At 42.4% G+C, this 16,182-nt stretch overlaps 1 protein-coding gene across 2 annotated transcripts in view; it reads right to left on the reverse strand.

Annotated features, from left to right (window-relative positions):
* Window positions 1-3,318: 3,318 nt before the first annotated feature.
* Window positions 3,319-16,182, reverse strand: part of MAP3K19 (mitogen-activated protein kinase kinase kinase 19) — a 62,923-nt gene continuing 50,059 nt past the window's right edge. For both annotated transcript variants that reach the window (XM_015432017.4, XM_015432016.4), the window contains one exon: window positions 3,319-3,753. In XM_015432017.4, the coding sequence (XP_015287503.3) occupies window positions 3,687-3,753 (67 nt within the window). In that variant the 3' untranslated portion in view covers window positions 3,319-3,686. The remainder of the gene's footprint in view (window positions 3,754-16,182) is intronic.

Here is a 16,182-nt window from a genome sequence, read left to right on the forward strand (position 1 = left end):
GCAACCTACCTCCACTCCCAACATCCTTTCAGACCCTCTTCAAAAGGAAGAGAGCACACGTGGGCAATTATAATGAAGAGTGTAATTCCAAACAATTGGTCATGTCTTAAACCCAGTGAATAACAAAAACACAGAAGCTTTGAGGACCAAGGCTTGCCTATTGAAAATTTCAGTTTGTTTTGCTTTGTTTTGTTTTTTTGAGATGGAGTTTCACTTTTGTTGCCCAGACTGGAGTGCAGTGGTGCGATCTCGGCTCACTGCAACCTCTGCCTTCCAGGTTCAAGTGATTCTCCCACCTCAGTCTCCCAAGTAATTGGGATTACAGGCACACGCCACCATGCCCAGCTAATTTTTTGTATTTTTAGTAGAGACGGGGTTTCAGCATGTTGGCCAGGCTGATCTCGAACTCCTGACCTCAAGTGATCCACCCGCCTCGGCCTCCCAAAGTGCTGGGATTACAGGCGTGAGCCACCCTGCCCAGCCAAAACTTCAGCATTTTGAAGTTTCTGTTCAATATTCCAAAATTGTCTTCAGTATCCTTATATTTCAGTAGAATAGGAGTAAACTTGTTAACACCAACTTCATGTGTCTATTACTGTGATCTCTATACACAGTATTAACATGTCTTACTCTTTGCCCTTTCCCCATAGGGTTTAACGGGCTTGATTATAAATAGTTGCTTTAAAATCCAATATAATAATCAGATTTGAGAGAATGCTGAAAATCCCTCCAAAATGGAAAAGGAATAAGCCCTAACCTTTCAAAGTTACGTTGTTTCTGGTCATGTTGAGATACAAGCAAGTAAAATAAAGGACATATTCTTCCCTTAATTTTTTTTTTTTTTTTTTTTTTTTTTTTTTTTTTTTTTGAGACGGAGTCTCGCTCTGTCGCCCAGGCTGGAGTGCAGTGGCGCGATCTCGGCTCACTGCAAGCTCCGCCTCCCGGGTTCACGCCATTCTCCTGCCTCAGCCTCCGAGTAGCTGGGACTACAGGCGCCCGCCACCTCGCCCGACTAGGTTTTTTTTGTATTTTTTAGTAGAGACGGGGTTTCACCGTGTTAGCCAGGATGGTCTCGATCTCCTGACCTCGTGATCCACCCGCCTCGGCCTCCCAAAGTGCTGGGATTACAGGCTTGAGCCACCGCGCCCGACCTCCTTAATTTCTTAAATATGGAAAAAAAAGAAATTTAAGAAAAGGTATACCGACAAAGACTCATCCAATGTTACACGTCCAAAGTAAAATCTGTTTTTACCTCACCTGGACAGCATTTCACATTTATTTCATAAAAACTAAAGCAGCGGGCTGGGCGCGGTGGCTCAAGCCTGTAATCCCAGCACTTTGGGAGGCCGAGGCGGGTGAATCACGAGGTCAGGATATCGAGACCATCCTGGCTAACATGGTGAATCCCCGTCTCTACTAAAAATACAAAAAACTAGCCGGGCGTGGTGGCGGGCGCCTGTAGTCCCAGCTACTCAGAGGCTGAGGCAGGAGAATGGCGTGAACCCAGGAGGCGGAGCTTGCAGTAAGCCGAGATCGCGCCACTGCACTCCAGCCTGGGTGACACAGCGAGACTCCGTCTCAAAAAAAAAAAAAAAAAAAAAAAACTAAAGCAGGTTGGTTTTGACAAATCCTGATACTAGTATTAGAATACTCCTAAAGGTAATTTGTAGTTGAACCACCTTGAAATGATGGCAGCCAATAAAAATATCTGTGACTATAGCTTAGAGCAATAGGTGCTGGCTGGGCATGTTGGCTCATATCTGTAATCCCAACACTGGGAGGCCGAGGTGGGTGGATCATGAGGTCAGGAGTTCAAGACCAGCCTGGCCAAGATGGTGAAACCCCATCTCTACTAAAACTACAAAAATGAGCCAGGCGCGGTGGCAGGTGCCTTTAATCTCAGCTACTCGGAGGCTGAGACAGGAGAATCACTTGAACCCAGGTGGCAGAGGTGGCGCTGAGCCAAGATCACTCCACTGCACTCCAGCCTGGGCGACAGAGCGAGACTCCCATCTCAAAAAAAAAAAAAAAAAAAAAAAAAAAAACCCACAACAATAGATGCGAAGTTTAGTGGATGAGTAAGATCAACAGCAATGGAAACATGCTTAATCCTGGCCGGGCACAGTGGCTCACGCCTGTAATCCCAGCACTTTGGGAGGCTGAAGCAGGTGGATCACTTGAGGTCAGGAGTTTGAGACCAACCTGGCCAACACGGTGAAACCCCATCTTGGCCAACATGGTGAAACCCCATTTCTACAAAAAATACAAAAATTAGCTGGGTGTGGTGGTGGGCAACTGTAATCCCACCTACTCGGGAGGCTCAGGCAAAAGAATCACTTGAACCTGGCAGGCGGAGGTTGTTGCAGTGAGCTGAGATCATGCCACTGCACTCCAGCCTGGGCAATAGAGTTTAAGACTCAGATTTAAAAAAAAAAAATGTGTGTGTGTGTGTGTGTGTATATATATATATATATATATAGCCTAATCCACCAACTTAAAATGACTTGTAATACTACTAACTCATCCATGCTCACTTTTGTGAGGTCTACTAATGTTCTGGGAATGGCAGTATTTGAAGGATGACCTCAACAGAGGTAACTATTCAGATGAAATGAGCAAAGGTCTCTGGAAAAATTTGTGTGTTGACTCATCCTTTCCTTACCAGAACTAGCTTTTGTCCTACCAACTGGTTTAGGCTTAGCTAGTTCTGCATATGGAAATGACCTGATTCACTGCAAATAGATAAAAACTTCAAATCGCTGGGCGCGGTGGCTAACGCCTATAATCCCAGCACTTTGGGAGGCCAAGGCAGGCGGAACACGAGGTTAGAAGATCAAGACCATCCTGGCTAACACGATGAAACCCGTCTCTACTAAAAATACAAAACAATTAGCCAGGTGTGGTGGCGGGCGCCTGTAGTCCCAGCTACTCCAGAGGCTGAGGCAGGAGAATGGTATGAACCCGGGAGGCGGAGCTTGCAGTGAGCAGAGATCATGCCACTGCACTCCAGCCTGGGCAACAGAGCAAGACTCCATCTCAAACAAACAAACAAACAAAAACTTCAAATCACTACAAATAAATTACAGAGAAACAGAGCCCAAGATTTATGATGCCACCTTAACTAGCACAATTTCTTGGAGACATCTGAGGAGTTTAGGGGCCCTCACCTCCTCCTATTAGGCCTTGAACCTCCTAGAATCTTTAAGGCTAAGATTGCTGCCAAAGTACAGAATCTAGAATCTCTTTAACTTACCTTCCTGCCTTTAGTCTGCTTTGGACGAATTAAGTAAGCGTCTTTACTCACCGAGCAAGAAAATATAAGTTGTTTTTACAATTTATTTTAAACTAACATCATTAAAAAATTGACAGGACAGGCCAAAAATAAAAGGAAATGTCATGTAAAGCAATAGAGAATGTAGTTCCTGGACAATCAAAACTGTAAACACTGAAATATGTTTTTTGTTGTTATTAAGAAACTTTTTTCTGATACTATAAGTAATCATGTCTGACACTTGAGGAGGCTAATATGTAACTGAAGCTTCCATTTAGCGACTCCATAGGATCTAGTTAAACTGGGTTAGACAGAATTTTCAGTAGGGAAACAAAGATCGCTTAGCCATCATCCCCACAATTAAGCAATAAGGGAGCATCTGCAGTGGAACTGGAAAGAAACTCTTGATGTATGTTCAGTGACTTCTCTCCAAGAAGGAGTGCTTCAGGAGCTGGAGAGCAGAAGGTCGCTCATGCTGGTCCCTAAGAAGGGAAACACACATTAGAAACAGCAGCACCCAGTAATGAGACTGCCAATGAGATCTACTTAAATGCAGACTTTAAAGATGGAAATACAACTTATGATAGTCAAACAGACTTGGGTTGAGTCCAGTCTCCAATTTTTAGCTGTGTGACCTTAAGCAAGTGACTAAAACCCTCCTCATCAGTAAGCTGGGGATAACAATAATACCTAATTCATTGGGAGAATTGAATAATATATATACAACTTTTAAACAACAGCATGGTACTTGTTCGAATAGTGGTAGCTATTGTGATTGAAAACTAGGCCCTAGTTTCCCATTGTACTTTTGTTCAATTTGTTTGGAGTCTAATTTACATATGGTAAAATTCACACTTACATTTACTTTTAAAATTTAGAAGCATTAAAATCCAGAACTGAAAAGACTTTTTAAAATAGATATTCAAATATGCTTTGGTGATTAATTGAAATAATCCCATTTCGGGCACTCCTGGATTAACATAAGATAGAGGGAGACAGTTGTTCAGTACTATTGTGGCATAATTTTTTACTTCAAGAAATTCAAAAGATGTTAGAAAGGTATCAGTCAATGAGCCAGTTAATGAACCAATGAGCTAATGAAATAGTCAATAATTAGCTTCAATGGCCTATTCCAGAGGCATTCTTTTGGTTAAATTAGCTATCTTTTGATATATTTTTTTCAGATACATAAATATTTATTAAGGCTTTAACAAACAGGTAACTTCCCCTACCCTCCACCATTGTGCAAGCACTTTCTTTATTGATATATAATGAGTATTTATCATTTCTATATGTCAGGAACATTTCGAGTCTGCTTTTCTAGCTGTTTGAAATACAGAATACATTGTTGTTAATTAGTCATCCTGCTCTGTTATCAAACACTGGAATTTATTCCTTCTATCTAATTATGTACCCATTAACCAACCTCTCTTATCCTCCCTGCCCCACCACATACACACCCTTCCCAGCCTCTGATGACTGTCATTTTACTTTCTATCTCCATGAGATCTACTTTCGTAGCTCCCACATAAGAGTGAGAACATGTGATATTTGTCTTGCTGGGCCTGGCATATTTTACTTAAGAAAATGAACTCCAGATCCATCTATGTTGCTGAAAATTATAAGATTTCATTTTTTTTTATGGCTGAGTAGCATTCTGTTGTATATATATACTAAGTTTTCTTTATCCATTCATCTGTTGAGGGACACTTAGGTGGGTCCATACCTTTGTTATTGTGAATACTGCTGCAATGAGCGTGAGGATGCAGGTATCCCTTAGAGATAATGATTTTCTTTCCTTTGGATAAATACTCAGTAGGGGGATTGCTGGATCATACGGCAGGTAGTTCTATTTTTAGTTGTTTTTTTTCTTTGTTTTTTTTTTTTGTTTTGTTTTTGAGAAATCTCCATATTGTTTTCCATAATGGCTGTATTAATTTACATTCACACCCAACAGTACATGAGTTCCCTTATCTATACATTCTTGCTAGCATCTGTTATTTTTGTGTGTTTTTAATAGTAGCCATTTTTAACTGGGATAAGATGGTATCTCTTGCTGGTTTTAATTTGCATTTCCTTGTTGATTAGTGATGTTGAGCATTTCTTCATATACCTGTCAGCTATTTGTGTCTTCTTTTGAGATATGTTTCTTATTGGATGAACATTTTGCAAATATTTTCTCCCATTCAACAGGTTGTCTCTTCACTCTGTGATTTCTTTTGCCTTAAAAGCACAGGTGACAAAACCAAAAATAGACAAATTAAACTATATATTAAAGAGCTTCTATACAGACCAATACCCTGGAGTGTTTCCCTGTGTTTTCTTCGAGTTGTTTTATAGTTTTGAGTCTTATGTTTAGGTACTTAATCAATTTTGAGTTGATTTTTGTATATGGTGAGATAGGGGTCTAACTTCATTCATCTGCATATAAATATGCACCATATATTGAAGAGGGGGGTGTCAATTCCCTGGTATGTGTTCTTGGTCCCTTTGTCAAAAATAAGTTGGTTTACATATGGGACTTATTTCTGGGTTCTCTGCTCTGTTCTATTAGTTTATGTGTCTGTTTTTATACCAATACCATGCTGTTTTGGTTACTATAGACTTGTAATATATTTTGTATATATTTTGTGTATATTTTGAAGTGACATAGTGTGATGCCTCCCGCTTTGTTCTTTTTGCTCAGTATTGCTTTGGCTCTTTCAGCTCCTTTTTGGTTCCACACAAATTTTAGGACTGTTTTTTATATATTTCTGTGAAAAATTACATTGGTATTTTGATAGAGGTTTTATTGAATCCATAGATGACTTTGGTTAGTATGACCATTTTAACAATATTGATTCATGTGACCCATGAGCATTCGTTTGTGTCTTCAATTTTTTTTATCAATGTTTTGTAGTTTATTTCATCAATGTTCTGTAGTTTTCCTTGTAGAGGTCTTTCACCTCCTTGGTTACATTTGTTCCCAGGTATTTTATTTTCTTTTTGTAGCCATTTTAAATGGGATTGCCTTCTTGATTTCTTTTTCAGCTACTTCACTGGTATATAGAAACACTACAGATTTTTGTATGTTAATTTTCTATCCTGCAACTTTACTGAATTGATCTAAGAGTTTTTGGTGGAGTCGTTAGGTTTTTCTAGATATAAGATCACGTCACCTGCAAAGAGGCACAGTTTGACTTTCTCTTTTCCAGTTTGAATGCCTTTTATTTATTTATTTTTTTTTTTATTTATTTTTTTTTTTTGAGATGGAGTCTCGCTGTGTCACCCAGGCTGGAGTGCAGTGGCACAATCTCAGCTCACTGCAAGCTCCACCTCCCGGGTTCACGCCATTCTCCTGCCTCAGCCTCCTGAGTAGCTGGAACTACAGGCTCCCGGCACCACACCCGGCTAATTTTTTATGTTTTTAGTAGAGATGGGGTTTCACTGTGTTAGCCAGGATGGTCTCTATCTCTTGACCTCGTGATCTGCCTGCCTCAGCCCTGCAAAATGCTGGGATTACAGGCATGAGCTACCACGCCCAGCCTGAATGCCTTTTATTGTTTCTCTTGCCTAATCACTCTGGCTAGAACTTCCAATACTATGTTGAATAGGAGTGGTGAAAGTGGGCATCCTTCTCTTGTTCCAGTTCTAAGAAGAAAGACTTTCACCTTTACTGCATTCTGTATGTTGTTAGCTGTGGGTTTGTCATATATGGCCTATTATATTGAGGTATGTTCTTTCTATGCCTAGTTTGTTGATAGTTTTTATCACGAGGGGATGTTGGATTTAGAAAATGCCTTTTCTGTTTCTATTGAGATGGTCATATTGTTTTTGTCCTTCATTCTGTTAATGTGATGTATCATGTTTATTGTTTTGTGCATGTTAAACCATCCCTGCATCACTAGTATAAAACTCACTTGATTATGGTGTATTATCTTTTTGATATGCTGTTGGGTTAGTATTTTGTTCAGGAATTTTGTATCTGTGTTCATCAAGGATATTGGCCTATAGTTTTCTTTTTTTGTGGTTTTCGCATCCTTGTCTAGTTTTGGTATCAGGGTAATGCCAGCTTCATAGAATGAGTTAGGGAGAATTCCTTCCTTCTCAATTTTTTGGAATAGTTGGAGGATAACTGGTGTTAGTTCTTCTTTATGAGTTTGGTAGAATATGGCAATGAAGCCATCCAGTCCTGGGTTTTTCTTTGTTAGGAGATATTTTATTACTGATTCAATCTTATTGTTCAATATTGGTCTGTTCAGGTTCTCTGTTTCTTCCTGACTCAATCTTGTATGTGTCAAGGAATTTATCCATTTCCTCTAGGTTTTCCAGTTTGTTAGCTTATACTTGTTCATAATGTTCTCTGCTGGGTTTTTTCATTTCTGTAGTATTAGTTGTTATGTCTCCTTTTTTGTTTCTGATTTTTATTTGGGTCATCTCTTTTTTTCTTGGTTAGTCTGGCTAGCAGTTTACTGATTTCATTTTATTTTTTAACCAACTTCTCATTTAACTCATCCTTTTTTTTCTGTATTTCGTTAATGCTACTCTGACCTTTATTATTTTTCTATTAATTTAAAATTTTTTTATTTTTAATTTTTGTGGGTACATAGTAGGTGTATATATTTATGGGGTACATGAGATGTTTTGATACGGGCATGCAATGTCAAATAATCACATCATGGAGAATGGGGTATCTATCCTCTCAAGTATTTATCCTTTGTGTTACAAACAATCCAATTACACTCTTTGAATTATTTTTAAATGTACAATTAAGTTATTAATGACTACTGTCTCCCTGATGTGCTATCAAATGGTAGGTCTTGTTCAAGCTTTCTTTCTTTCTTTTTTTTTTTTTTAAGGTGGAGTCTCTGTCGCCCAGAGTGACAGAGTGCAATGGCACGATCTTGGCTCACTGCAAGCTCTGCCTCCCAGGTTCACGCCATTCTCCTGCCTCAGCCTCCTGAGTAGCTGGGCCCACAGGTGCCCGCCACCACGCCCGGCTAATTTTTTGTATTCTTAGTAGAGATGGGGTTTCACCATGTTAGCCAGGATGGTCTCGATCTCCTGACCTCGTGATCCGCCTGCCTCGGCCTCCCAAAGTGCTGGGATTACAGGCATGAGCCACTGGTGCCCGGCTTATTCAAGCTTTCTAACTCTTTTTTTTTTTAATCCATTAACCATCCCTATCTGCCCTACCCCTATCCTCCTACTATCATTCCCAGCCTCTGGTAACCATCCTTCTACTCTCTATGTTAATGAATTTAATTGTTTTTATTTTTAGATCCCACAAATAAGTGAGGACATGCAATGTTTATCTTTCTGAGCCTGGTTTATTTCACTTAACGTAATCTGATTTTTATTTCTTTTTTTCTACTAATTTGGGATTTGGCTTGTTCTCTTTTTCTTCTGTTTCCTTAATTATTTATTTAAATTTTTATACATTTTTAAAAGAAAGGGTCTTGCTCTGTCACCCCAGCTGGAATGCAGTGGTGAGATTATGGCTCACTGCAGTCTCAAACTCTTGGGTCAAGCAATCCTCCCACCCCAGCCTCCCAAGTGACCCAGCTAATTTTTTCTTTTTGAGACAAGGTCTCACTTTGCTGCTCAGGCTGGTCTTGAACCCTTGGCTTCAAGTGATCCTCCCACCTTGACCTCCCACAGTGTTGGGATTACAGGTGTAAGCCACCATGCCAAGCCAATCTTCATACATTTTTTTATGTAGGCTTTTATTGCTATAAACTTCCCTCTTAGCACTGCTTTTACTATGTCACATAGATTTGGGTATGTTGTGTTTTGATTTTGTTTTGAGAAATTTTTAAATTTTCTTCTTAATTTCTTTCTTGCCCCAATAGCCATTCAGGAACATGTTGTTTAGTTTCCATGTATTTGTACAGTTTCCAAAGTTCCTCTTGTGATTGATTTCTAGTTTTATTCCATTGTGGCTGAAAGAATACTTGTTATGATTTTGATTTTTAAAAATTTGTTGAAACTTTTTTGCAGCCTAACATATGGCCTATCCTGGAAAATGTTCCATGTTTTACATGGGAACATTTATTCTGTAGTTGTTTGAGAAAATATTCTGTAGGTATCTGTTATGTCTGTTTGGCTTAAAGTGCAGTTTAAATCCAGTGTTTCTCTATGGATTTTTTGTTTAGATGACCTGTTTAATGTTGAGAGTGGGGTGTTAAAAGTCCCCATCTTTATCTAAGATTGTATTAGAGTCTATCTCTCTTTAGATCTAATAATATTTGCTTTATGTACCTGGGTGCTCTGGTGTAGGTTGCATCAGAAATGTTACATCCTCTGACTGAATTTATCTCTTTATCATTATATAGTGACTTTGTCTCTTTTTACTGTTTTTGACATAAAGAGTGTTTTATCAGATATGAATATAGCTACTCATGCTCTCTATTGGTTTCTATTTGCATGAACTAACTTTTTCCATCCTTTTTCCATCCTTTCACTTTCAGTCTATATGTGTCTTTACAGGTAAAGTGAGTTTCTTGAAGGCAGCATATTTTTGGGTCATTTTTAATCTATTTAACCATTTTAATTGGAAATTTTAATCCATTTAGGTTCAAGGTTATTATTGATATGTGATGACTTATTCCTGTCATTTTGTTGATTGTTTTCTAGTTGGCTTTTTGTTTGTTTGTTTGATTGATTGTTTCTTTCTCTCTCATTATTTATCATTGTGGTTTGGTGGTTTTCTGTAGCATTAACATTTGAATCCTTTCTCTACCTCTTTTGTGTGGTTTGCTCTACCAGTGAGTTTTACACTTTCATATGTTTTCATGATGATAGATATGATTGATTGATAGATAGATTCATATCTATCATCAGCTCACTGCAACCTCTGCCTCCCAGGTTCAAGCAATTCTCCTGTCTCAGCCTCCTGAGTAGCTGGGATTACAGGCATGTGCCACCACACCTGGGTAATTTTGTATTTTTAGTGGAGATGGGGTTTCTCCATGTTGGTCAGACTGGTCTCAAACTACTGACCTTAGGTGATCCACCAGCCTCGGCCTTCCAGGTGTAGGACTTTCTTTTATTTATTTATTTTTTTTGAGACAGAGTTTCGTTCTTGTTGCCCAGGCTAGAGTGCAATGGCACAATCTCAGCTCATCGCAACCTCCGCCTCCCAGGTTCAAGCAATTCTCCTGCCTCAGCCTCCCAAGTAGCTGGGATTACAGGCATGCACCACCACACCTGGCTAATTTTGTATTTTTAGTAGAGACGGGGTTTCTCCGTGTTGAGGCTTGTCTCGAACTCCTGACCTCACATGATCTGCCTGCCTTGGCCTCCCAAAGTGCTGGGATTACAGGTGTGAGCCACCATGCCCAGCTCCGGGTGTAGGACTTTCTTAAGCATTTCTTGTAGAGCCACTAATGGTGATGAAGTCTCTCAGTTTTTGCATGTCTGTGAAAGGCTTTCTCCATTTTTGAAGGATAACTTTGCTGAGTATAACATTCTTGGCTGACAGTTTTGTTTTTGTTTTTATCCCTTTCAAAACTTTTTTTTTTTTTTTTTTTTTTTTGAGACGGAGTCTTTGCTCTGTCACCCAGGCTGGGGTGCAGTGGCGTGAACTCGGCTCACTACAAGCTCCGCCTCCTGGGTTTACACCATTCTCCAACCTCAGCCTCCCGAGTAGCTGGGACTACAGGCGCCCGCCACCTCGCCCGGCTAGTTTTTTTTTGTACTTTTAGTAGAGACGGGGTTTCACCGTGTTAGCCAGGATGGTCTCGATCTCCTGACCTTGTGATCCGCCCGTCTCGGCCTCCCAAAGTGCTGGGATTACAGGCGTGAGCCACCGCGCCCGGCCCTCAAAACTTTTTTTTTTTTTTTTTTTTGAGACGGAGTGTTGCTCTTGCTGCCCAGACTAGAGTGCAATGGCACAAACTCAGCTCACTGCAACCTCTGCCTCCCAGGTTCAAGCAATTCTCCTGTCTCAGCCTCCTGAGTAGCTGGGATTACAGGCATGTGCCACCACACCTGAGTAATTTTGTATTTTTAGTGGAGATGGGGTTTCTCCATGTTGGTCAGGCTGGTTTCAAACTCCTGACCTCAGGTGATCCACCCGCCTTGGCCTTCCAAAGTGCTGGGATTACAGGCATGAGCCACCATGCCTGGCCTAAAACTTTTACTATATCATCCCATTCTCTCCTGGCCTGTAAGGTTTCTGCTGATAAATCCACTGTTAGTCTCATGGGGATTCTTTTATATGTTACTAGATGCTTTTCTTTTGCTGTTCTTAGAATTTTCTCTTTGTCTTTGACTTTTGATAGTTTGACTATAATGTACCATGGAGAAGACCTTTCTAGGTTGTATCTATTTGTGGATCTCTTAGCTTCCTGTATCTGGATGTCTAAATCTCTTGCTAGACCTGGGAAATTCTCAACTAGTCTGTCTTTAAATAGATTTTCTATACCTTTAGTCTTCTCTTCACCTTCTGGAACAACCAAAATTGTCTATTTGGTCAATCTGTGGTTTCCCACGTGTCATGTAGGCTTTGTTCACTCCTTTTTTTTTCTTTATTTTTGTCTGAATGGGTTATTTCAAAAGATCCGTATTCAAGTCCTGAGATTCTTTCTCCTGCTTGATGTAGTCTATTGTTGAAGCTCTTGAATGAATTTGCACATGTGGTGTAACAGTCATTTCTTTTAATTTTCTGGATTGGCTTTCATAGGGGAAGACTTTTTCCTGAAGATGTATCTATGGTGTTGATTGGGTAGGATGCTTTAGCCTTGATTCTGGATGTATGCAGCAGTGTGGTCTTGGTATAATTTCTTCATCTGTAAACAGCACCAGTGGTGTCTGTGATTTCCTCAGTGGCTTAGTCTGTGATTGTTAGTGGAGTCTGTGGTGAGGTTTTACTGGGGATTGGCATGCCAGGTGGACCAGTCCTCTAGCCTGAGTGGTAGTGGTGGTGTGTCAAGCATACCCATCCTTGGGCCCTGGGTGGCATACGTGGGCACTAGTGTTAACGGGTTCAAATGGGCCAATTCTTGGACTTCCAAGGCTTGCTCAGGTCCTGGTAGTGGTAGTGGTGTGCTGGGTAGGTGGATAGGTCCTTAGACTCCTGGGCAGTATGCATGGCATGGGCAATGGCAATAGTGGTACTGGGATAACGCTTGGGCTCAATAGCAGCAGGCACTGGTGTTTTTTGTTTTTTGCTTTTTGTTTTTTGAGACGGAGTCTTGCTCTGTCACCCAGGCTGGAGTGCAGTGGCCGGATCTCCGCTCACTGCAAGCTCCGCCTCCTGGGTTCACGCCATTCTCCTGCCTCAGCCTCCCGAGTAGCTGGGACTACAGGCACCCGCCACCTCGCCCGGCTAGTTTTGTTGTACTTTTTAGTAGAGACGGGGTTTCACCGTGTTTGCCAGGATGGTCTTGATCTCCTGACCTCGTGATCCGCCCGTCTCGGCCTCCCAAAGTGCTGGGATTACAGGCTTGAGCCACCGCGCCCGGCCTGGCACTGGTGTTAATAGTGGCTGCAATGGACTGGATGGGCCAGTCCTTGAGCCCTCAGGAGGAATGTACAGATACCAGCATTGATAGGGCAGAGAATCCCCAGGCCCCAGGCAATGTGCTCAGACACTGGCAGGGGTTCTGGGCCAGGCTTGTTTGACCTTTCCTCAGGCCCTCCAGTGGTACACTCAGGTGTCAGCAGTGGCGGGCAGGGTGGGGTGATCCCTAGGGCCCTGGCATGATGATTGGGTGGCTGCAGCTCCAGTGGTGGTGGGCAAGGGGAGCCTGTCATTAGGGCACGTGCAAGTGTGCTATAGCCCTGCTACTGGTGGGAGCAGAGTTGCTGTCCGTGGCAGCAGCTTCAGGCAGGTGGCTTTCAGGTTCCAGGGAGCTCACGGTTTGGCTTCTGGTGGTGGCAGTAGCTGCAGCCAAGAAAGCCAGTCCTCAGGGCACATGCAAATGTGCTGCAACCCTGTTGCTAAAGCAGTTGGGGTCACTGCCAGTGGCACACACTTCAGCCTAAGCAGAGGCTGCAGTGGACAGCAGCAGAGCCTGTCCTCAGAGCATGTGTGTGGCAGCCCTGCTGCTGGAAAGGGTGGAGTTGCTATCTGTTATAGCCACCTCAGGTAGGCAGTTCTTAGGCTCTGGGGAGCACATGCTTTGGCTCCCTTTGTCCCAGGAGCAACCTCCCTGGTGCACTGCACTGTTGTTTCTGGGGTGCAGGACACCATGTGTGCTACAATGCTGGGGATCTGGACACTCCACTGGGCACAACTGGCATCACACTGCTGCAGCCCTCCGGGTAAACACAAGAAGATGTAAGTAGGGTTCCAAGGATATGGAGTTGCAGGGGCTGTTGGACCCCAGGGCAGGATGGAGTCTGGTGGGGACCGGACTCTCAAAATGATGCCATGCTGTAGCTGCTTAGGACTCAGGGATGCATGGGACTTGGTGTGAGCTCCCTCTCTGGAGCAGGTTTCCAGGCAGCTCCATATTCTAGTCTCAGTGTCTGCAAGGACTAAAGGGTTCTCCCATGGCTAGGATTACAGGAGTTCACTGTGAGAATGTGGACCACTGGGGATCTCTCACCCTTTCCCAACACTGGGGAGCCTCTCTGGGCTCTCAGCCAATCTCAACCAAACTGACTGCCTTCCTTCCCTTTTATTCCATGTCTCAGGGGTTTCCTGTCACTTCTCTGTTGAAATCCATGTTCTCTCTCAGATGCTGTATTTGAAATGTGGTTATCTACTTGCTATTTCAGTTCTTTGTGGAGGAAGTAAGTGCCAGATGCCTCTAGTCAGCCATCTTGAAGCCCCTCCTCTTTTAATACTTTTGAAAGCACAATGGCCAACAGATCATTTTCCAGTTGAAAATGGAAAATAAATACTCTTAAAAGTATTTTATATTGTGTAAAAGTATTATATTTTGTGTCATTTCTAAAGTTAAAAAAAAAAAAAGTCCAGCAAGGCACAGTGGCTCACACCTGTAATCCCAGCACTTTGGGAGGCTAAGGCGGGTGGATCAGGAGATCAGGAGTTCAAGACCAGCCTGGCCAACATGGTGAAACCCTGTCTCTACTAAAAAAACAAAAACATTAGCTGGCCGTGGTGGCGGGCGCCTGTAATCCCAGCTACTCGGGAGGCTGAGGCAGGAGAATTGCTTGAACCCATGGATGGAGGTTGCAGTGAGCCAAGATCACACCACTGCACTCCAGCCTGGGTAGCAGAGCAAGACTCCGTCTCGAAAAACAAACAAACAAAAAAATCCTTTCCCCATGGGGAGGTCCTTTCTCCTGCCTTTAAAATATGCAGAAATCTCTCTCTTTTAAAATCCTTTCCTTAAACTGGATACCATTTCTAGCTATTACCGCTCCCCCACCCACTTTTTTTTTTTTTGAGACAGGATCTCATTCTGTTGCCCAAGCTGGAGTGCAGTGGCATGATCACGGCTCACTGTGGTCTCAACCTTCCAGGCGCAAGTGATCCTCCCACCTCAGCCTTCTGAGTCTCTGGAACTACAGGTGTACGCCACCATGACTTGCTAATTTTTTTTTTTTTTTCTTTTTTTTTGAGACGGAACCTTGCTCTGTTGCCCAGGCTGGAGTGCAGTGGAGTAATCTCGGCTCACTGCAAGCTCCGCCTCCCGGGTTCACACCATTTTCCTGCCTCAGCCTCCCGAGTAGCTGGGACTGCAGGCACCCGCTACCACGCCTGGATAATTTTTTGTATTTTTAGTGGAGATGGGGTTTCACTGTGTTAGCCAGGATGGTCTTGATCTCCTGACCTCGTGATCCACCCACCTCGGCCTCCCAAAGTGCTGGGATTACAGGCGTGAGCCACCGTGTCTGGCTAATTTTTAAATTTTTTGTAGAAATAGGGTCTCCCTATGTTGCCCAGGCTGATCTCAAACTCCTGGGCTCAATTAGTTATTCTGCCTCAGCCTCCCAAAGTGCTGGGATTACAAGCGTGAACCACTGCGCCTGGTCCATCCCATTTTAAAAACTGCTGCCAAATGTCTCTAACAGGGCTAAACTCGGTGACTTCCCTCCAGTATTCTTAACCATTTGGCCCATTCCTCTATAGAAATTGCCCTCTTGAAATTTCTTGAAATTAACCAAATTTAATGAGCTCATCCTTTTTGTCATTTCTGTAGCATTTGAAATATTCACTACTCCCTCCTACCTGAAACTACCTCTGCTTAGACTTACGGGACACTCTGTCCTCTTGTTTCTTCTTACACCTTGGGGCAACTCCCTTTCCTTCCTCCCTTCCCTTCTCCAGTTATGTGCTAGACTTGATGCCATGCATTTCTGTTAGCTTCCACTGTGAGCATTTTCAAAATATTTTCCTCAGCCCTACATTTTTTTATGACTGTAGCAATCAACCTTATAATGATTTTTTTTTTTTTTTTTTTTTTTTAGACAGGGTCTCGCTCTGTCCCTTAGGCTGGAGTGCAGTGGCGCCATCTCAGCCCACTGCAGCCTCAACTTCCAGGGGTCAAGGGATCCTCTCATCCTCTCAACTCAGCCTCTTGAGTAGCTGGGACTACAGGCACACACCACCATGCCTGGCTAATTTTTGTATTTTTTTTGAAAAGATGGGGTTTCGCCATGTTGCCCAGGTTGGTCTCCATCTCGAACTCCTGGACTCAAGCAATCCGCCCATCTCAGCCTTCCTAAGTGCCGGGATTACAGGCATGGGCCACCGCACCTGGCTGTTATAATGATTTTTAAATGTGTCCTTCCAATCTTAATTGCTTTCTTGAGCTGTAATTTCATAGCTTCAAATGTCTCCTTATATGGGGTGGGAAGGGTTTAGCTGCCTCCCCTGTTCTTCTCTCACAACTGTGATTTCTCCCATTATCCACACTCAAAAACATGAAATCCTATCATCCTACTCCATTACCAAGTCTTGATTCACCTTTTCTCTGAAATTTTCTGGAATCCTTTACAATCCCACTTTACTT

This window comes from Macaca fascicularis, chromosome 12, assembly GCF_037993035.2.
Source record: "Macaca fascicularis isolate 582-1 chromosome 12, T2T-MFA8v1.1".
NCBI lineage: Eukaryota > Metazoa > Chordata > Mammalia > Primates > Cercopithecidae > Macaca > Macaca fascicularis.